This window comes from Hypanus sabinus, chromosome 4 (assembly GCF_030144855.1).
Source record: "Hypanus sabinus isolate sHypSab1 chromosome 4, sHypSab1.hap1, whole genome shotgun sequence".
Lineage (NCBI taxonomy): Eukaryota > Metazoa > Chordata > Chondrichthyes > Myliobatiformes > Dasyatidae > Hypanus > Hypanus sabinus.
In genome coordinates, this window is record NC_082709.1 from 142,448,451 (window position 1) to 142,470,954 (window position 22,504).

General features: G+C 40.3%; 1 protein-coding gene across 3 annotated transcripts; it reads left to right on the plus strand.

The window, feature by feature from the left end:
* Window positions 1-11,021: 11,021 nt before the first annotated feature.
* xk (X-linked Kx blood group (McLeod syndrome)) lies at window positions 11,022-21,412 on the plus strand. 3 transcript variants are annotated; one of them, XM_059968229.1, is made up of 3 exons: window positions 11,022-11,387; window positions 13,853-14,115; window positions 18,434-21,412. In XM_059968229.1, exons 1-3 carry the CDS (start codon window positions 11,143-11,145, stop codon window positions 19,225-19,227), a joined length of 1,302 nt encoding a protein of 433 aa, XP_059824212.1. In that variant the 5' UTR covers window positions 11,022-11,142; the 3' UTR covers window positions 19,228-21,412. The 3 variants fall into 3 exon arrangements, with proteins under 3 accessions (XP_059824212.1, XP_059824214.1, XP_059824213.1); XM_059968231.1 differs by having other exon boundaries at window positions 15,015-18,567; XM_059968230.1 differs by having other exon boundaries at window positions 16,251-18,567.
* The last annotated feature ends 1,092 nt before the right edge of the window (window positions 21,413-22,504 follow it).

Below are 22,504 nucleotides of genomic sequence, written 5' to 3' on the forward strand. Positions count from 1 at the left end.
AATCTGAACATTTAATATGACATCATGAGAAGTAAATGCACATGTGCAAAGTTGCACATGAAGTAGCTTTTGGAGGATGACTGGTTCAGCTGATCATCTTCACCATCCAACATCATAATAAATCAGAATCTAGCCTTTGGAACCTACTCTAACATTATTTGTTTGAGGAGATTTGATAAGTCACCAAAGACTAGCAGATTTCTACAGATATACTGTAAAGAGCCTTTTGATTGGTTGCATCACCGCCTGGTATGGGGGGCTCCAGTGCACAGAATCGGTAAATACTGCAAAGGGTTATAGACTCAGCCAACTCCAGCATGGGAACTAGGCTCCTCACCACCAGGTGATGCACCATCAATAACTCTCTCTGAGACGTAAAGGCGAGATATCGGCTTTTATTGACTGGAAGAAGGACCAAGCAGTGGTTGACCACCATACTACATCCTGGAGACAGAGGGGCCGGGCTCAGGCCTCAATCGCCTTTATACCGGGGTCTGTGGGAGGAGCCACAGGAGCAGTCAGCAGGGGGCGTGTCCAGACAGGTATATGTAGTTCACCACACCGGGAACAGCTTCAAAGAGTGATGCCTTAAGAAGGAAGTGTCCATCATTAAGGACCCTGACCATTTAGGATGTGCAGCCTTCAGGGTGGAGGTAAGAGAGTCTGGAGAAGTAAAGTCACCATTTTAGGAACAGCTTCTTAGGTTGAGTTTATTACTTACATCCTTCATACACATCAGGAGTAAAAATCTTTAGGTTGCATCTCCATCTAAATGAGCACTGTGCAATTTATGGTAACTTATAATAAATAGAATGTACAATAGGACAATCAATATAACATTGAAATACAATTATATCAACATGAATTAATCAGTCTGATGGCCTGGTGGAAGTTGTCCCAGAGCCTGTTGGTCCTGATGTTTATGCTGTGGTACCGTTTCCTGGATGGTAGCAGCTGGAACAGTTTGTGGTTGGGGTGACTCAGGTCTCCAATGATCCTTCAGGCCCGTTTTACACACCTGTCTTCGTAAATGCCCTGAATAGTGGGAAGTTCACATCTGCCGATGTGTTGAGCCATCCACACCACTCTCGGCAGAGTCCTGCGATTAAGGGAGGTACAGATCCCATACCAGGCAGTGTATAGCCAGTCAGAATGCTCTCAATTGTTCCCCTATAAAGTTCTTAGAATTTGAGGGGTGATGCCAAACTTCTTCACCCGTCTGAGATGAAAAAGGCGCTGTTATGCCTTTTTCACCACACAGCCGGTATGTACAGACCACATGAGATCCTTGGTGATGTGCATACGAGGAACTTAGAGCTGTTCACCCTCTCAACCCCAGATCCACTGATGTCTATAGGGGTGCGCCTGTCTCCATTCCTCCTTTGTTTTTGTGACACTGAGGGAGATCCCATCTGCCATCAGATTTCTGAACAGTCCATGAAACAATGAACATTACCTCACTGTTTTGCTTCCTTTTTGCACTATTTATTTTCAATTTCTTTTTGTAACCTATTGTAATTTTTATGTATTGCACTGTACTGTTGTTGCAAAACAACATATTTCACAACATGTCAGTGATAATAAACAATTCAGATTCAGAATCTGAAGACATTCTTAAAGAAATTATCGTACTTCCACTTCTCTGCACTGATGCAATATCCTTTGATTTCTTTAATATCCAGAAATCCATCAACCTCGGTTTTGAATGAGCATCACAGACCGTTAGAGGTAGAGAATTCCAGAGATTCACCACCTTTGGGGTAATTTGTCCTTATTTCGGTTCTAAATGGGTTAGATATTATTCTGAAGCTATGCTTTGTTTCTAGGTTCTACGTCCAGGAGAATCATCCTCCCTCCACCTGCCCTATCAATTTTAATGTGATGACACTTTTTGCAGCTTCCCCGCTGTCTAAATTCAAGACAGTACACATCTAAACCTCTGAATCTCTCCTTTTGCACCAAACCCACTATTGCAGGAATGTATCTAGTAAATCTTTCTTGCACCCGGTCCATGTGAGTACATCCTTTCTTCAAGTAAGGAGACAAAAGCTGAACCCACCAGGGCCCTAAATAATTAGAGTACAGCATCTTTATTTTAGAACTCATAATAAGGACCATCTTCCTAATCGCTTGCTCATTTTAAACTTTGGGTTCCTAAACACTCTTTTGTCTTTTTTATGCATTAATGGCATGACTTTCCATCTGTCATAATCTCTCCAACTCATTTGAAGTATATTCACAATCTCCTCCCTGCTCACAATCCCACCCAATTCCCAATTTTGATTCATCAGTATTTGGCCACTTCAACCAGCTGCATAGATTGTGCCCCTCACTGCAGTACCCAACTGGTCATGGTCTGCCAACCTGAGGAAAAAGAGATTTCTTTTTTGTCTAGTTATCAAGCTCCTTCCTGCAATGTTTAATGGCCGTTGGCAGACCAACATAAGGTGCACTTACTGTCACCTACTGAGTTGGAGTGTGGAGCAAAGAGGCAGGAACTATGCCCACTAAATACCCACACACCTACAAACACTCGACTAACATCAGTGCTTTTCATAGTCAAATACGCACTTATGTACATTACGATGGCAGTGATATCCTAACGAACTTTCTGTGTTAAACTGTGTTTGTCCCAAAGATTTCAATTTAGCAATCAGATGTTTCCTTTGCACCTCATAGGAATGGCTTTCAAACAAAATATATGCTGCACCATTTCTTGAGAAGTGCACTCCCTGCAGATGCCAGTATCGTGCATATTGTAATTCTGAACAAGGAGTTAGCCTGGTATGTCCAATATGTAAAAGTGTAATATAACTTCTTTTTTTATCCCCATCTCCCAGTTCAATACCTACCATCCTCTGAATTTTATATAAATGCCATCCTTTCTTTATCCCAACTTTGTTGCCAAAATGATTGAATTCACTTTGTAATTATGGTTTTCATCTCCTCTTTATGCAAAGGCACCACTATGTTTATATCTGTAATTTCAAATAATTTCTTGGCTGGGATTTGAAGTACCTGTTTTAATAGATGTTAAGACTGAGAACGAATGAGAGCACCAAAGTACAAAACCAGGGCATACTTCTTCAACCCATTCCAAGGTTAAAATAATAGCAAACTTTTCAGATGTGAATACTGATATTTTGATAATCTTTTCTTTATAGTCACCTGAAACTTTGGAACATAAACAGAAACACTTGTACAACCTGTCACTGATCTATCTGTGTAGATATGTAAGAATCAATTGTATCTGCACCCCAATCACACCCAACTAAATACCTGACCACATTAAGGGCTGTTATAGACTTATCTAGAATTTTATTCACATATACCTTCCATGTTGACCTTGTGTCTATCCACATATCTAGAAACTTTACCAGTACCATATAACTTGAGATCAATTGTGGATGGATTTTCTTTCAGAAAAACAAATAACTTAAGTCCTTGCAACTGAAAATTTAACCCCCCACCGACATCCCTGTTCCTCTACTTCATTAATAGCTGTCTGCACTTTCCTAACGATATCATTTATATTCCTGCCTCTCGTCCACACTGCACCATTATCCGTATATAATGATTTGGAAATGTCTATGCCAACGTTTAAGAAAATGATATCGTTTATCATAATATTAAAAAGGAGTGGGCTACACAGACTCGCCTAAGGATTCCCGTTATCTATCTCATACTCCTTAGGGAATGCTGTTCCCCCCCCTAACTTCTATTTTTCTATCACATAAAAAATCTTGAATCACATTGAACATTCTACCAACTAATCCCATCTTTTCAAGCTTAAACATCAATCCCTGTGTCCATAACATATCATAAGCTTTTTCTACATCAAAGAATATTGGTATCACTGAATCTTGATTAACTTCGGGTTCACAGATATCGGATTCCAAATTTAACACTAAATCCATGGTCATTCTCTCTTTACAAAGTCCATATTAGTGTATAGCTAATTTTCTATGACTTTCCACAAAATAAGAAAGCCTTGCTATAACCATTCATTCCATTCTTATATACGTATGTGTGCAGTGAGTGAACTAGATTTATAACTGGAAGGATCTGATTGATTCTTCGGAGGTTTCAATATAGGGACAACAACTACTAATTTCCAGGAAACAGGAAGTCACCCTTCAACCCATATTTTATTGTATTAAAGAATTTCAAAACCAACATGTCTGATAACTGTGTGAACATATTCTCACCTTTCTCCAGCCATCTAGATGCACGGTAGACTCTGGAATTTCTGCAATGCTGGTTCTGCTGGCCCACCACGATTGCAGATGTACATCAGTTTGTTGCTGCCTGTCCTCAATGTGTCCAGTCGAATTCCTCGAACTAGCATCCCTCTGGGCTCCTGCAGCCCCTACAAGTCGCTCAAGGCCTCATGGTTCCACATCACTATGGATTTCATCAAGTGTTTTCCACTTTCAGATGGGGCCACAGTGATCATGACAGTGGTAGACCAGTTCTCCAAGGTGGCCTACTTCATTGGCATCCCCTAACAGTGTTTAACATTGTCAAACACGTCAACATGTCATTCATCTCCACGGTTTCCCTCAGGACATTGGGTCAGACCAAAGCCCACAATTCAGCTCCAACTTCTGGCGAGCCTTTTGCTCCCTCCTCCGCACCTCAGTGAGTTTGTCCTCTGGCTATCATCTGCATACCAATGGTCAATCAGAAAGAGCCAATCAGCAAATGGAGAAGCTTCTGAATGCTTCGCCACCTCGAGTCCTTGGAATAAGTATCTGCTCTGAGCTGAGCTGTCCCACAGTTTACACACCTCCTCGGCCATGGATATATCACCCTTTAAAGTTCTTCATGGCTACCGAACCCCATGGTACCCCATGGAGAAGTCAATGGTGGAGGCCCCATCCACCAGACCTCTGGTTTGCCTATGCCAGGATGCTTGAAAGAGGGCATGGAGGGCCATCCTACCTGCCAACTGTACCTACTGGCACCAGGCTAATGGTTGTTAGCACCCAGCCAGACAATTTCAGCCTGGGGACCTTGTCAGGCTGAACTCACTGAGTTCTGCCACTCCACACCAACTCTCACAAACTCTTACCCCAGTTCACTAGTCCCTTTAAGGTTACCCATTGCATCAACCCAGTTACTTACCGTCTCCAGCCGCCACCATCCCTCAGGATCATACCTACCCTCCACGTCCTACACATTGTCCATGGACCCTCAACACACCTGAACCTGTTACCTCCAGAGCCAAGGATGGTGGAAGGTGGTCCAGTGTGCAGGGTTTGCCAGTTGTGGATTCACTTTGTCATGGGTGGGGTGTGCATTACCTGGTCAACTGGGAAGGGTCCAGCCCAGAGGAGAAGTCTTAGTTGCTATTCCATTCCATCTCGGATCCTTCGCTCATCGAAGAGTTCAGCCGGACTCATCCAGATTCTCCAGGGCTGTCGGGTGCCATTTGTGGGGGAGAGGGCAGGTTCCTGTCAGACATGCACCGGCCTGCACCTCCCAGCCTCCACCTAGGTAACAGGAGTTACCTGCAACTCGCTTCCGACACATCACCTGCAGCCTATTTAAACCCAGCTCTCATCCACAGACCTTTGTTCACCCATAAAAACCAGCCAGCCTCAACCATTTGTTCCCAGCCTTCAGCTACCTTGTTGCCTTGTTGTGTTAGGTATCTGTTCTCTCTTGTTTTGTGCCCCCTCATATCTTGTTATTTCACAGTTTAGTAGTAAGGTTACCGCTCACCGCTAAATCGTATCCACTGCTTTGCATTTGGACCAAACCTCCTCTACAATTCCTTACACCTAAGGTTTCATGATTTCCTCTTTATGTCCTTTTTAAATGTCTTGCAATGCTTTCTGTGTCTCACTGCAGCTGAGGGGCCAAGAGCACAGTCTTTGTAGACGTGTTCTTATCCTTGAAGATTGAAATCAAGAACATTCGTTACATAAAGTATTGCATTATTAATATGTCCACCAAACACCATAGTAATCTGGCTCATAAAATAGAAAATGTTGGAAACAGACAACAGCACATTATTTGCAAAGCATATTTCAAAATCTAATTCAATATCATCAAAAACCCCCAACTCTGTCCCTCACAGAAAAAGCAACAATAACATCGAACCCCCAATCCTTCTCACACATACAGAAAACTAACATATCAACCACACTGGAAAACGCTAACTAGAACATCAAACCCCAACTCCACAAAAAGTAACATATCGCCCACCCACCAGCTGGCAACGAGAAAGAAAACGCCAAAAACTGAAGGACACCAATATAAAGTCCAAAATAAATCACATAATTCTCAGAATATTAAAAACATCCCTCTGTCAGAATTTAAGGAGAGCAGCTGCATGAGCTCAGTTCTTCTGTGAAGAGTGACTGCCAAGCCACAATTTGGCTTTGCATACCTGCCTCATCATTCAATAAAATCATGGATCATTCTTATTTTCCTGCACCAACTTCATATCACTTGACTTTCTCAATATCTAAGAATCACATTCCATTATGTTTCATCTCCTGTGCTCTGGGCAATCATTAAGCTTATCCATATCCCCTTGAATCCCCTTTGCATCCTGTTCCATAGTCAACTAGTTTGGTATCATCAGCATATTTGGAAATATAATTGGAACTTCTCAGCCAAGGTGAACCCAAGGAAGAATATATTTTGAACAGAAGGGGCGCACCAAAAGCACCGGGGGATGATTGGATGGGATGAGGTGTTGTCCTATCAGATTAGAGTAAGCAGACTGGCCTTACATTATCTTCAATTTAAATGAGAGGCAATCCTCTTTGACACCGTGGAATTCCAATAGGTTGACTGAGTAGATTCAGGGACCTGACTGGTTATCTGAAATCAGAGCTCACAGACTCACCCACAGAGATCCACCATTCAGAACGGAACTAAAAACGGCATTTCATCATTCGGAGAATAGTGAATCTGTGAAGTCCTCTACCTGAGAAAGACACAAAGGTACATTTTCTGTTCAAGAAGAAGAGTGATTGAGTTTTGGATATTGTGGGAATGATGGAACATGGGGTTGTTCCAGGAAAATTTTACTACATTTGGAGATCAGACAAACTTCCTTAGAAGTTTGCGTAATTGTATAAATTCAACATGTCATCTAAAACTTTGACATACTGCTATAGATGAATAATAGAGAATACAGTGACTATAAAAAGTATTCACACCGGAAGTTGTCATGTTTCACAGGAATCCAGAATGGTTTGCATCATTTCACACCAACTAGCTGGAAGTTCTTTACAATGGATACACCCAGGCAGCAATATATTGTCACATTGGTTAGGTTGCTGAATATATAACATCAAATATATTATTGAAGCTTTTTACTGGAATGCTGTTCAGTTAGTATATTTCTATGCAGAAAAAAGACTGGAGAGAGCCCCACCACATTCTAAATGTGAGTATTTCAAAGTTCATCTGCTTCTTCAAACCTTATGAAGATAATCAGTGCAGCTGATGAATGTTGTAAGGTAAACCAGCCTTCCAATAAAAGCAAAATGTTATAGATGCTGGAGCTCTGAAGAGAAGTTATTAACCTGACAGGTTAGGTATGTCTGCCTTCACCGATTCTGACAAAATGGCTAAGCACTTCCAGCAATTTTATTTTCATTTTAGACCAAATAGCCTGCTTCTTTACTGTAAAATTCTATGGAACATGAATACTCTGTAACTTCCTGTCCTTCTCCCCCCACCAGCCCTGCCCATGCCCAGAACTGCATGTGTTTCCAACCTCTGCAATGACCTTCTCACATGCAGATTTCAATATGGATTTTCCATTTATCTCCAACAGATATTACTCTCCTCTTAAAAATTTTACCTGATATTGAACAAATTATTTTATACTGATACTTCATTTTTTCAATATTATTCACTTTTTCCTTTGATTTCCTTAAAATTACCTTGACGTTTATTTTCCAATTGTATCTCTATTTGTCATAATCTCATTTGTCCCCATTTGTTTTTATTTAGTTCCTACAAGATGAAATTATGATAAATGGTAAGAGATAATACTGAAAAGTAAAGGTAAAGGTTTGTCACAGCAGCCTACAGCCACTTTTGAAGTTAATAAAGCATGACAGAAGCAAGAATTTTGCCCAGCCACAGCCTTTAGCTCTTGGACATGGGAAATTTTTGTTACTATTGGCCTTAGGATGCAGCATGTTTGGGAATGGGAAGGAAGATGGTGAGCAGGGAAAGCTGAAGGAGAGGAAGGAAAGGACTGGTGAAGAGCACTCAGCAAAAGGCCTGAGGTTCCAAAGATGTTCAGGTAACATTCCACTGATATTCACTCACCAAGGGGCATTGTGCTACAAAATAAACAAAATCGTTCAATGGTTCTGCTGACCCTCCAGTGATATAACTTGCACAGCGAGACACAGGGACCAATGCTGCATCTTATGGAACCTGAAACAAAAGTAACAATCAGCAAAATTATATTATGAAGACTTAAGCAGCTTTAAACCTACGAATGGTCTAGTTGCCTCTCTGGGGGAACTTGAAATTCACTGAGGTGCTGGAGACTAGCAGTCTAGTGTCAACCTTATAGCAGCCTCACTGAAACAGAGCCATACTGTGCATTGAGCACAGTCAATCACCCAAGCAATGTGTGGCATTTCATAACTGCTGGTCAGCTTTCTTTGCTATTTTCTGGTTCCAAGATATTTATAACAGTTCTGTTTGCATCTGGTCTCTGGATATTTTGTTTAAAGTATTGAATATTACTGTTTGAAATAGAGATTTGAGTAATTTCAACATTTTATTGCATGGAAGCAACGTTGTTTTTTGTTTATAACAACAAATAAAGTAGGAAAAATATTCTAATATCCCTGGATATAAAAAATACCAAGAAAACACTTCTGACCTTTTACTGAAGTAACCTATTTCCATGTACAGGTTTCACATGCTTTACCAATGTTTGCTTTACGCCACTTCGCTTTTACAAAAGACCTATATTAGTAACCTGTTTTCTCATTACAAAGAGGATTTTTGCTTTTACAATAAATTTTCCCATATAACTTAATGGTTCTTCTCTTTACGCCATTTCAGCTTAAGAAGGTTTCACAGGAACCCTCTACCTTTGTAAAGGGGGGGGATCTCCTATATAACATTGGCAAAGGATGATTCCTTTCATTTTTTCCATCAGGCATTACTCATATGTGAAAATATTCAGGCAATTTTAAATAACAATCCACAGTTTACATATTGCTTAATATTCTCATTAAACTGCAGCATAAGGCTGTAACCTCACGGCCCAGCTAGTCAACTGACCAAAGTCCAGTGGGCTCCTACCTGTGAAGAATAATATTTAATTTAGTGGCAAGCACCACGGACTTGGGAAAAACAGCATGTGCTGGATTATAAGGATATATTCACTGTTTGGGTAACTAGGGAACTGATGCAGTTCTGTAAGCAAGCAAAGAGTAGAAAGTGGGAATTGAAATTCCTGACAAGTGGATGTCCTTAATGCATTTTTTTGGAAGCTTGGCATTTCTGGCAAATCTAGCATTTATTGCCCAAAGTTTTGGTGGGACATAAAGCAGGAGCAGTTGGAATTTGTGAGTTATTTCAGTAAGTGCCTTGAGTTGAAGCTAGCTAAGATACCCTGAGCAGCATCATGCATATTTTAGGTAGAAAAATTCCTTGTCTCATTGGAAAGAGCCCTCAGGTAACTTGGGAGAGAAGGTAGAAAAAGGTTTAGCGTAGCTCCCAGGAATGATATGAAGTGGATTGAGGGAGGTAAAGGGGGAACTACCTGCACTTCTGAGCTCCATGGAAGCTGGAGGGGGAGGGGTGGATTTCACCTGCACCGCAATGTTCATTGCGGGAAGCATGAGCAGAGCTGACCCTCTGTTCGTGCATCGTCCTCTGAGCATCCTTGTTAACACAAAAAAGGCCCGATTTTTCATAAAGGTGGCCAGCTGAGTTAATTTGACCACGATTATAGCTTTGAATAGTTTTCAGATATCTTTGAAAGGAAAGGTAGAATTCTTAAAATTGTTGATTTGTGATCCCAATTTTCATTCATTAAATAGGTGCCATAAGAATCTCCTATCAACTTAGCAGAACTTTTTTTTCCTCAGCAGTGATTGCTGAAATCAGAATGGAAAAAGAAAGAAATGATAGCTTCAAAAATTAAAGGCAGTTTTGGTCATGAACCATATATGCCATTGAATCTCAGTGCTGGGTTAACATCCTGTTTTACAATCTTATTTAGTGTAACTTAGTAGGTGCAAAGAGGCTTGCAGGGTATGACAACAAAAAATTAAAGTTGACACTGAAAAAATTAGCTTTAATTGCCTTGAACTTGAATTGGAGACGACCGTGGCCTATGGTTGTAGATGCCTGGCAAACGAGCCGCCAGCACAGTACTAGCCCTGTATAAAGGGATGACATCAATCAGCAGCATGCAGTGCATCCAAGTGTCTTTTTGTCTTTGGAAGATGTAACTGTGATGAAATAAATAAAATGAAAATGTAGGTCCAAAAACGTCACCGAGGAATGCTGGAGGTAAGATTGTGGAAGTGAACACCCAAACTGTTTGGCTGCTTTTGTTATTTGTGGAAATTGCTATATTAGGCAAAACAAAGAGTTTTTATCTTTCATTAGAAAACCAGACTCTCTGAAATATACAAATCCAGATGGCACGCAGTACGTGCATATACTTTGAGTTCCATTCTTTATATCCTTAAGTAACTGCACAAGAAAGAAAAATTCTGCCGACTCCTGTCATAGTTAAATGCCGAATATTTTCACATATGAGTAACGCACGACTTGCAAATCCCATAGGCAATGCATTGAAATTTGCACAATATAAACAAGACTGGTCTTTCGCCAGCACTCTAGATTTACTAAAATATTCTTATATATAATTATCTTCGGGTCTTTATCATTGTCATCGCTAATCTATTAACTGATAACAATGAAATGCATAGCGAAGTCAAGTCCAATACAGTCTGAAGGCTCCATAGCTCCCTCTAGTGGAACATCACAATCAATATGAGGTTGTCGAATCACCTTCTGTCTGCAGCAGTTCAGCGGCAAACAGCACTGGAGACAATGGAGACATTCTGCTTCTTCCGCGGTTAAAACCATTTCCTTGATCCCCATTTCTTTCGAACGAACGCTCTGAGGATGAACCCCCCGGGCGGAATTTTCGTGTCGGTGTTTCTCTTCGCTGCTGAGATGGTCGCAGCCTTGTATCTGAGCAGCACCTACAGATCGGCCGGGGACAGAATATGGCAGGGGCTCACTCTTATCTTCGCCCTGGTGCCATCGATCCTGGTCCAGTTCACGCTAACCTTCGTCCATCGGGATGTGAGTAGGGATCGACCGCTGGTGCTCTTTCTTCACCTGCTACAACTGGGACCTTTCGTCAGGTAGGCCTTCCAACCAGCTGGCTATCAGTTTTATTTACGGACGTTGGCCAGCTGTCGGGGACGGTAGCCTCTCTCAGTATCAGCGATGTGACTGGGGATGGGCCGGGATGCCGTGTCATTATGGGACCGGCAAGTGTTCCAGTTTCTTGTATTCCAGCGTCTCCGTGTCAATGTTAATAAATATCAATGTTAATTAATTGGGAAGAGAATTCACATCATCGACCGAAAATGTCTGAATAGGTGGGCAATTAGCGTTTAATCCGAAACTGTGTGACGAGATTAGGCTTCACTAACCAAATCCACGCATTTGCCTCCGTCGCGTCATAACAGCAGCACATGCAAACCGCAGGGGAGGGTCATCAATGGGAAAGAGTGGTCACCTGAATCTTGTTTTTAAAACTAACAGGACGAATGGCAATTGTTTTACGGGGGTGGGGTGATGCGGGAGCGGGAGATGGGTCATCGAACGCTCTGGAGTCGCCCCTGCCTTCAATCCCTTTAAATTTCAGCGACCTTTAGACAAATTGGGGAAGGTTAACAACTAGATTTTTAAATGCGTGTATTAAAAGTTGCGTTAAAAATTACTAACAGCAGAAGTACGAAGTGCCCATGTACTAAATCATTTGCTATTGTTCATTCTAGCGATTTAAACCCGAGTAATGAACGGCACACAGCAGGCAGAACAGTGATCTATCATGCAGGGTGTTTCAAACTGTCGTACCATTTACCGACACATTACATTCGGCATTTTCTTTGATTTTTTTTAAAAACATTACCGCTAAAATTCTGAATTAATTCCGTTCTTCCGCCTGCTAAGAGACTTGTCACGGTGTTCTCGTACTTTTCAACACCAATGTCTTTATCCTTTTCAGAACTGACCATTAACCATTATCCAGTTCAACCATTATCAACACAAAGAACCTTATTCCGAATGTTTTTTTAAGAAAGCCTACTATTAAATAGAAAAATATGTTTCTATAACAGATCACTGAAAATATAATATAATGAAGGGATTGGCGCCAATATTAGGCAGTAATGCAAAATGACTGATCATTTCTGTGCCGTCCACAGTTGGTCTTTGTTGTGTGTCAGTCCGCAAGATGCGCACGTTGTGTTGGCAGCCATCACGGCGCGTTCCGACAAGCAATTTCCTTCGCCCTCAGCTGCCAGTGTTGGCTTAATTCTGGCGGAATGGGTTAAACTGACATTGTTCTTTTCCAATATTTCATTATCCTCAATGCCTGGCATTGAATCGGGGTACGAGTAATAATGAGCAAATTGTGGGATTTGTCCGTAACAGTAGTGGTGAAAAAGTGGATCGTTGTAGAATTATAAACCCTATCCTCCCGCTCTGAGAGAAAAAAAAACAAATATTAATTATAAAGGGGCATTTGTTCACATCTTCACCAGAAAAAAATGGTTAAACACGAAAATACCAGAAAATGTATAGGTCATATTGCCTGTTAATAAACCTATTATTACATGTACAGTAGGCATATTATTAGGTACAGGGGTGGAAGCCAGCATGGTCTTCTGCTGCTGTAGCCGGTCCATTTTAAGGTTCCTCATTCATTGAGAGATGCTCCTTTGCATACCAGTGATGTAAAACAGGGCCTTCATGTCAGCTTGAACCAGTCTGGCCATTCTCCTCTGACCCCTCATTAACAAGGCGTCTTTGCCCAGATAACTGCCACTCACGTTTTATTTGGGGGGGGGGGTTGCGCCACATTCTGTAAACCTTAGAGACAGCTGTGTGTGAAAGTGCCCAGGAGATCAGCAGTTTGTGTGATACTCAGACCACACTACCTGGCACCAACAATCACGCCGCGATCAGTGTCACTTGGACCATGTCAGCAATATTCCTATTTTAAATTATTCTAATGATTCATTGTAATTGAAGCACACCAAAATGGAAAGGTCTTCTACAAATAATAATAATAGAGTGAATCTATGCACCCACACTCATCAGATGAAATGCATTTGCAATAAGCCAGCAAATCGGAGGCTGGTGTATAGAGATCTGTATCTGACCTGAAGTATCTCTTATCTCACAGGCAAGAAAAATACTTTGATAGTATTAAACTTCCACTGCTTACAGATGGCACATATGAATAGAATAAGCTGATAAAAACCAACTATGATGTAGCAGAAATAAGTATTAAGTAAGACATATTTTAGAGGGAAATATTTGTGAAGATGGGAGGATGCTAAATGCTGTTAAAATTTCTGGATCATTAACAAAACAGCATGATTGGCAGGTCTGTGACAGTCCACTGGAGAATCTGCACTTTTGGCATCATTTAGTCAGCATCTAATTAAGTCCACACAGGGTATTACAGTAATTATTCAACAGCTGTGCTGCATGAGGTCTTTCACTGACAGTGGAAAACAGAGCAGGCTTTGATTTTCTAAGGTTTTTCAAAATTGATGAAGTTCTAATGTACTTTCTGTTTAATATTTTTCAGATGTCTTGAAGCTTTTTGCATCTACCTAAATGTCGGTAAAGTCGAAGAATCTTACGTCAGTATTACCAAAAAGAAACAGATGAAGAAAAATGGCTCTCCTGAAGAAATCGAGAAAGAAGTGGGCCAAGCTGAAGGCAGACTGTTCACACACAGAGCTGCCTTTAACCGGACATCAGTGATACAGGCTTTCATAGGCTCTGCACCTCAACTTACTCTTCAGCTGTATGTTAGCATAAAGCAACAGATAGTAACTCCTGGGAGAGGTGGGTATCATTTGGGCCAGTTGAAAGATTACTTTATTTGGTAGGGTGGGAGTTACCAAACTTTTTAATGCTGTGGACTACTATCATTAAGCGTGGGGTTGGGAGCTCCATGGTAAGGTATGCAAATACAGACAACGAACATCTATTAGCTGTTTCAGCACTAAACTAAACATAGCTACTGGAAATTAGTCAAGCTGCAAATTTTGCCGGTAGAAACAGGTATTCATAACGTGTCAACGAGCAGGTTTCAGTCTAAGGCTGTCAACTTGCCTCAAATAGGTTTTCTTAGTCATTGTAACTTTAAGGAATAATATGTACATGTTTTTAAAAAAAAATACAGCGACTCTCCAATTTCCTGGGGACACAAATCCCAAAGTTCCAACTCCTAATCATTAACTTGCTGTAGACTTGCCCTGATCACAGGCCAGCTGCCTGACCTCACCCTTTTCCACTGACTTCTCAGCCTAACCTTTGTCCCAATCTCCATACCCAACTCTCACCAAGCCTTACCAGTCAACACAGCCAGCCTATCTGCTCCACCTATCCTGGTTATAAGGCCAAAACCTTCTACCTGATCCCATCCTCAACTGATACTACACCCAACAACTCCAACTCCCTGCCCCCTCTCCCCTCATAAATCCTGCAACATGACCCAGACCCAGACTTGTGTCAGTTCCTTTGGGTGCCTCACAGTAATGGGTTATGAGAAGGAAAGCCCTTTAATGATATGAGGCCTATTCAATAGTGTGCAATGTCCCAATAACAAGGACATAACAGACAGATATCAATTGCACCCATTATTATGACACTTTGTGACCACCCTGTGTCTTAGACAATCACATTTTGGGTCTTCTGGTCTGGACCATGTTTTACTAATGATTGCTTTTAATTTCCTCCAGGATAATACAGGCAACAATAACTTCAGGAAAAGCAAATTATTTTAGATGCTGGAAATCTGAAATTAAAACAGAAGATGCGGGATCTACTCGGCTGAGGAAAGAGCATCTGCAGAGAAAGAAACAGGGTTTATTTTTCAGGTTTGTTACTTCATCAGAACGGGAAGAAGTTGGAGATGAGAGAAATTGCACAAAAACAAGTCACCCAATCTGCAACAGAAAATGCTCAAACCATTCATTAGGTCTATGGAGGGAGAAGCAGGGTCAGTTTTTGAGGTCAAAGACCTCTTGTTACTAATCTGTCACTCAGTCAGCGTTTGGCTTCCCCATTGGAGATGAGACCACATTGTGAGCAGCAAATGCTAAACTGGAAGAAGAGTAAGTGAATTCTGGTTTCACCAGGACAGTTCGAAGAGAGGAGGTAAAGGACAGAGTATGCAACTCACATAGTTACTCCGAAGTATCTTATGAAGATAATATGTGACTCTTACTTTCCGGTCTCAGAAGCATTAGCTAAAGCAAGATGACCAATTGCATGTTTAGATGATTGACATTAAATTGATATAGCTGGTAACAAGGACAGAGAATGAAGACATGCCATTTTTTCATTTAACTTTCCAAGCCACCTGCTCAGACACTGAAACCGGACAAATTTTACAGAGTAGCTCAGAGTTGGGATCCCTGCACGGTCTCACTATTTAGGCTACTCTCAACAACTGCAGTAGTCACAAAGCATGTGTCCTTTCAGAAGCCTGTTGTGTCATTAAAACCTGCAGCATAGAGGTCTGTTTAGGCTTGAAATTATAACCCAGCCCAACCCAAGAAAGCTCTAAGAATGAACTTTTTTGGATACACAATGGGGCCCAACCTGAAGCCAGCATATGCAGCTGGGTCCCGTTAGGTTTGGACAGAGTTTCAGCCTCTACTGTAGGGTAATTTGAGCTGGACCAGGAACTCAAAAAACCAGAACTCCATGAAATATCAAAGCAAATTCTGATGAAGGATTTTTGACCTCAAATGTTAACTCTGTTTCTCTTTCCACAGATTCTCCTGACCTGTTTACTGCTTCCAGCATTTTCTGTTTTTATTTCAGGTTTCCAGCATCTGTAGTTTATTGAATTTCAATTACTTATAGATTGACAGGGCCCACACACCCATCAGCAGCTTGCTTCAGGTATGTAAATCACATCAAATTTATGGTAGTCTTCACCCTGGATGCTCTATGCTTTGTACTTTCAGCCCTGAGTCTGAATGCTGAAGTGAAACCCAGAGAAAAATCCATCATTGAAGATGCTAATAACTGAATTCTACCACAATAGGGATGTAGTAATATTCCCCAATGGAAAAAGGTGCTTGCCAGGTAGCAACACTTGCCAGGTAGGACCTGCTGGGCCAGGCAACCTATTATTGATGATGTAAGTGAACTGAGAAATGGACACTGAGCAAATTATGATTTTATTATAAGGAGAAGCCAGGACAGGAACATGACACTTAAAAATAGGCTGCATTTTTAACAAAATTAATACATTGCTTTTGAAAAGCAAGAACAAATGGATTGTTGCAATGAAAAAAGTGGTATTGTAAACAGCTTTTCATGAGTTTTATTTGGCCAGTTCTGGTCATTGTGCAGTAGGAAGGAAGTAGTGGCTCTGGAGAGGATACAGAAAATGTTCAGTGGAATAGTCCCAAGAATGATACTGTAAGTCACGTGCTCATAGTGGAGAGGCTGGGATTGTTCTCCTAGGTATACAAAAATAGTGACGTGATTTTATAGTGGTGTTCAAAATCATGAAAACTCCTAATAAATAGAACAAAAATATAAATGTTCTCATTGGCAGAAATAGAGAATTAACAAAAAAAAAGTCATGGTGGTTTGAGGGAAGGCTTTATCCCATTGCAGGGAGTCATGAAATAGTGGGATGATACATTATAGTTGTTGAGATGATATTTTGCTGTTGTTCAAGACGCTGGCGAGACCACATTTGGAATACTGTGTTCAGTTTTCGCTGCCATGTTACAGGAAAGATATCATTAAGCTGGCAAGAGTGCTGAGGAGATTTACATGTATGAGGATGTTGTTTGAACTTGATGAACTGAATTACAGAGAGAGGTTGAGCAAGTTGGGACGTTTTTCATTGGGGTGTTTGAGAATGAGGGTGATCGCATAGAGGTGCATACAGTAAAACTATGAGGAGCTTAGTGAATGCACATAGTCTTTTATTTAGGCTTGGAGAATCAAAACAATAGAAGCTGTCAGTTTAAGGTGAGAAGGAATTTATTTAATCGGAACCTGAGAGGCGGTGTTTCCACCCAGAGGGTGGTCTGTATGTGGATGAGACAGGCATTAACAGCATTTAAAAGATATTTGGACAGATATGTGGAGAGGAAATGTTTAGAGGGATTTTGGCCAAACAACAGGCAAATAGAACAAGCTTAGATGTGAATCTTGATTAGCATGGACCAGTCAGGACCGACTGCTGCGCCACATGACTCTGTGACTGTATGACTCTATGGAGCAGTCAGAACAAAGGACCTGTTACTGTGCTGACTGTATGACTCTATGATCTGGAACTCACTGCCTGAACAGACGATGGACACAGAAAAGAATTGATTAATACTTAATGGAGAAGAAGGTTATAGGGACTGAGCTGGGGAATGGGACTGACTGGATTGGTCTGGCAGAGGGATGATGTAGCCTTGCTGGAACAAATAGTTTCCTCTGTAGTGCTTCAAGGCTCATACAATTCTATATTCGTGATCCTAGTAGCCTCCTTTATTGGGAGCAGTTCTTTTGTGGGCCACTTTGAAGAAACTAAAAAATATATATTAAAGCAGAACTTTGAATTCTTAATGATGATTTTGTTCTGCTATTTTGAAATTTAGTTATTAGATTGATCTTGGAGCAGGTTAAAAGTTCGGCACAACACTGTGGGCCAAATTGCCTGTCCAGTGCATACTGTTCCATGTTCTAATTAAAGTGTAACCAGCAAATCAAACAAAGGTAAGTTACAAATTGGGTCATCATTCTACTCCTCGTCTCCTATGTCTATTCCTTGTACGTTTTAATTCTTTGGTGGGTGAAATTCTGTGATGATTCTTATGACTGTCCATCAGAGCTACAGATGCAGTGCAAAATTCTCAGAAATAAACTGAGTATGGTTAGGCCTAACGTTCCAGTGGAAAAAAAAATATGCGATTTTACCTCTGAATGCCTTTTTAATCTGGTGCCTTTTTTTTTTAAATGTAGATTATTCATTGTATTTCTTGCATCAATGCACACTGTTGTTACCTCAAGAACTCTATGAAATTTGACAGATAAGACTTTCGTACATTTACCTGAAAATTGATTCTTGTAATCCTTGTAAATTGGTGCTCTGCCTGCTAGCATGATGTCAATGTTGTGTGTCCTCTTTCACTTTTAGGAGTATTAATGGTTATTTCTCTGCTCACCATTGTGTATGGAGCCTTGCGGTGCAATATCCTTGCTATCAAAATCAAGTATGATGAATATGAGGTGCATATGAAGCCTGCAGCCTATGTTTGCATATTCTTGTGGAGAAGCTTTGAGATTGCTACCAGAGTTGTTGTTTTGGTACTTTTCAGCTCTGTCCTACAGATCTGGATCCTTCCTGTGGTTCTCCTCAACCTTTTCACATTTTTCCTCTATCCGTGGATATTGTTCTGGAGGAGCAAGTCCCCTTTCCCCGAGAACATAGAAAAAACTTTTACCAGAGTGGGTACAACTATAGTATTGTGTTGCCTTACATTTCTTTATGCTGGCATTAATATGTTTTGTTGGTCTGCAGTTCAACTCAAGTTAAGTGATGCAGACTTAATCAATAAGTCACAGAACTGGTATGGACAAGCTGTCTACTATATGTTTCGATTCATTGAAAATTCTGTTCTTCTTCTCCTGTGGTATATATACAGAACTGATATTTATAGCTACATATGTGCCCCTCTGTTGGTCATGCAGTTGTTAGTAGGCTACTGCATTGCAATATTTTTTATGCTTGTATTTTACCAATTCTGCCACCCATGTAAAAAACTTTTTGCCTCCAGTATTTCCAAAGTATTACTGGCTTGTATTCACTTTACTTGTTTGAGAAGTGACTGCTGCAAATCTTCTGGATCCACAGAAAAGGCCGGCTTGGAGCCAAATAATGCCAATGATCATGAACAGGGCCCCGAACCTATTAGTGAATCTCAGAGTTAGATGAAACCTTGAGCTGCAAAAGAGATGACCATTTCTTTAGTATATATATATATATATATATATGTATCCATTTTGTTTTGACGTAGTAAACATATAAATAACAGATGTGCCTGAGACAGAATCTGTTTTTTATAATTCCCGTAAAAGGTGAGCATTTTGCCACGTTTCAACTGCAAATACATTTCAGTGAGACATTAAGGAAAACTTTTCAAAACCAGCTTTCCAGCCTGAAGCCCTACTTGGGGTCTATTACACCCAGACGTATTTGGTAGAACAGGTAGAAATTGCCTGTAATGTGTCCTCGGTTTCCATAACTTGTTCTTCTGGTGCTATCCTGCAGGCCAAAATATTTATAATGCCACATCAATCTTTCATTTTAAAGATGCTCACAAAAAGGGAACTACTGCTAATGACAAAAGTAATAGATGAGAAAATATTTCTCTGCTCTTTGTATCAGTATTAGAAAATGCTGACTTTTAATTGTGTACAGTATTTATGACAATTGTATTGAGTACATATTTCTTGATTTCTGGAAAACATTCTCTTTAAAATTATATATCCTCTGATAATTGTCTTTCTGCTATCTTCAACACAATTCTTAGCCTTTATTTTACTTAGTTAAAATAATAAGTAGAAGAAAGTAGTTTTATTCTGGACTGTTGTTTAAGGTTCTCATTAAAATGTGAGACCCCATGCCAAAGTTCTTCAAGGAATATTCAAATAAATCCTAAGTAATAAGGGAGGTTTTGTAATTACAGTATATGCTTTCCAGTAGAACAATAAGTGCATTCAATAATATGTAAATTATTATATTTTATTTTCAAAAAGTAATTAATTGTATCAAAGTGCAATCAAACTTCAGAATGTAACATCAAAACTGTTTGTTGTCTCTGTGTATGAGTTTGTGTATGAGAGCTAAATCTGATTTGAGTCAACACTCTCACTTGAATACATATATCTATTCCAGTTTGGATATATAGGTCATATAATCTGTAAGTTTGCAGATGACATGGAAGTCTGTAGTATTCATACTGAGAAGGATAGTCCAAGACTACAGAATGATATCGATCTGTTGGGCAGAGCGAAAGCAGTTGGAAATTAATCCTGATGTGTGTGAGGTGATGCAGTTCGGAAAGACTCTTAAGGCCTATACAGTGAATAGTAGCACCTACATATGTGATTGTATTGGAGCAGTTCGCCGGAGATTCATTAGGATGTTACATAGGAAGAAGTGTTTCAGTTATGGGTATGACTAAGAAACTGGGCAAGGTTTCCATAGAACAAAGCAGGCTGAGGAAGGACCTGGTGGAGGAAATTATGAGTGTAGATCCGCTAAATAGACAGAAACAGTTCCTAGAATAGAGATACCCAAAATTGATGGGTGTTAGTTTAAGGCAAGAGGTAAGAGGGTTAGAGGGGATCTGAGGAAGATCTTTTTCACCCAAAAGATGTTTGAAGTCTGGAACACCTTTAAGAACTGTTTAAGCAAGCACTTGAATGGCCAGCTCCTGGAAGACTGCAGACTACATACTTAATAGTCGGCATAGACATGGTGCAGGAAGAACTGTGTGTGTGTGTTATATGACTGTTACTTGATGGCTCTCCATGACCTGCACACATGTAAAACATCTGACATGATAGCAGCATCAGTGTGCCAAACTAATTGCCTAGCAGATTATGTTTCAACAGATCTTCACATCTTGTTGGGTTGAACATACCAGATATCATTAGATTGTGTTTACAGAAATGGGCTGCACAAGTCAGACAAGTGGGCAGTGACCTGACATATCACCAGTACAAGGGAAAACCAATGAAAACCAATGCATTAACAAGTTAGAGTAAAACAACAGAATCAATATTATGAGAAAAAAGGTTGAAAATATTTTCACATTATCTTCATTACATATTACCTTAAAAATAATTCTAAATTACTTGAAATAAATTCAAACTTAAATACTTCAACCTTAAGGTACAGAAGTGCAAGGTTTCAACACATCTGTGAAAATATATCATTTCAAAGGCAACAAAACAAGCCTGTACATATTTGCAGTGGAACAGAAGTGAATTGTGAATGAAATTTGTATATATTAATATGATTAAGTTTGTATTTTATTTAAGAATATTATTTTATGTGTTTCTGAAGTTTCTATATGTAGCAGATGCTTGACAATGATATTAAATAAATGGATGCATAACGATTTTGCATTATTATTTAGATACATTTTATGGTAAGGATAGATACTAAATCCTGCAGCTGCACTGAAAATTCTCCCCACACCCATCATAGCAGCAAACTTCCAATCAGTGGTGCTACAACAGCAGTTAGGATTATTCAAGTTACATTCCAGGTGGAAATAGCAGGAAAACCTACTGAATTGAATTTAGTTCAGAAATGCAAAACATGGGCCCAGCGTAACATGCACTAACTTGTGAAATATTCTACCTGTTGCACCGATCACATTTTTTGAATTAGATCATTTGCCTTGTGGCATATGGAATTTCAGCTGGAGTCAATCCCTGAACATTGAGGAGGCCTGTAATTTTGAAAAATACCAATTGAACTCAGCATATTTTTTCTCCCTTGGCATGAAGAGCTCTTGTAATGTTGTGTAACGTTTGAAATAATTCAATGGCAGGGAATGGTAATTCTGTAACTCTGGTGAACTACCTGTGCCTGTCTGGACGTGCCCCCTGCTGACTGCTCCTGTGGCTCCTCCCACAGGCCCCTGTATAAAGGCGATCTGAGGCCTGATGCTCGGCCTCAGTCTCCAGGACGTAGTATGATGGGCACTCACTTCTGGTTCCTTCTTCCGGTCAATAAAAGCCGATATCTCGCCTTACGTCTCAGAGTGAGTTATTGATGGTGCATCAATAACTCTCCTTGCAGCATGCAGTGAGGCTCAGCTGAATGTGAGCCATCGCCAGCAGGAGAGAAGAAATATAAATCAGACACCATGCACTTAGATTGTTAAATCTTGTGAGATTCTGCTACACTCTATGATCATTATTGTGGCTGGTCTGAATGCCAGATCCTGTTGCAAAGCTAAATTATTGATGTTATCCTGCATCTCCAGTTGTTAACGTGATCTAGTGCGTCTGTCTGTTGTAAACGTATTTCTACCAGCTTGAAGTGGATTGTGTCATGACAAACCAAGCCACTACCCTCTTTCCTGGTGGGAACGTCTCTACGTTGTTTCAGACTGGCAGCCACGCTCTCCCTTTGAGAACAGGCCTCTTGTATTATTGAATACTTAAGATTTGCAGAGCTGAATCACAT

Excerpts from the sequence above, each read along its gene's own strand:
- xk (XM_059968229.1), top strand. The coding sequence starts at position 11,143 with ATGAACCCCCCGGGCGGAATTTTCGTGTCGGTGTTTCTCTTCGCTGCT. Across the intron at positions 11,388-13,852 it reads CAACTGGGACCTTTCGTCAG|ATGTCTTGAAGCTTTTTGCA; the intron begins GTAGGCCTTCCA and ends AATATTTTTCAG. Across the intron at positions 14,116-18,433 it reads GATAGTAACTCCTGGGAGAG|GAGTATTAATGGTTATTTCT; the intron begins GTGGGTATCATT and ends TTTCACTTTTAG.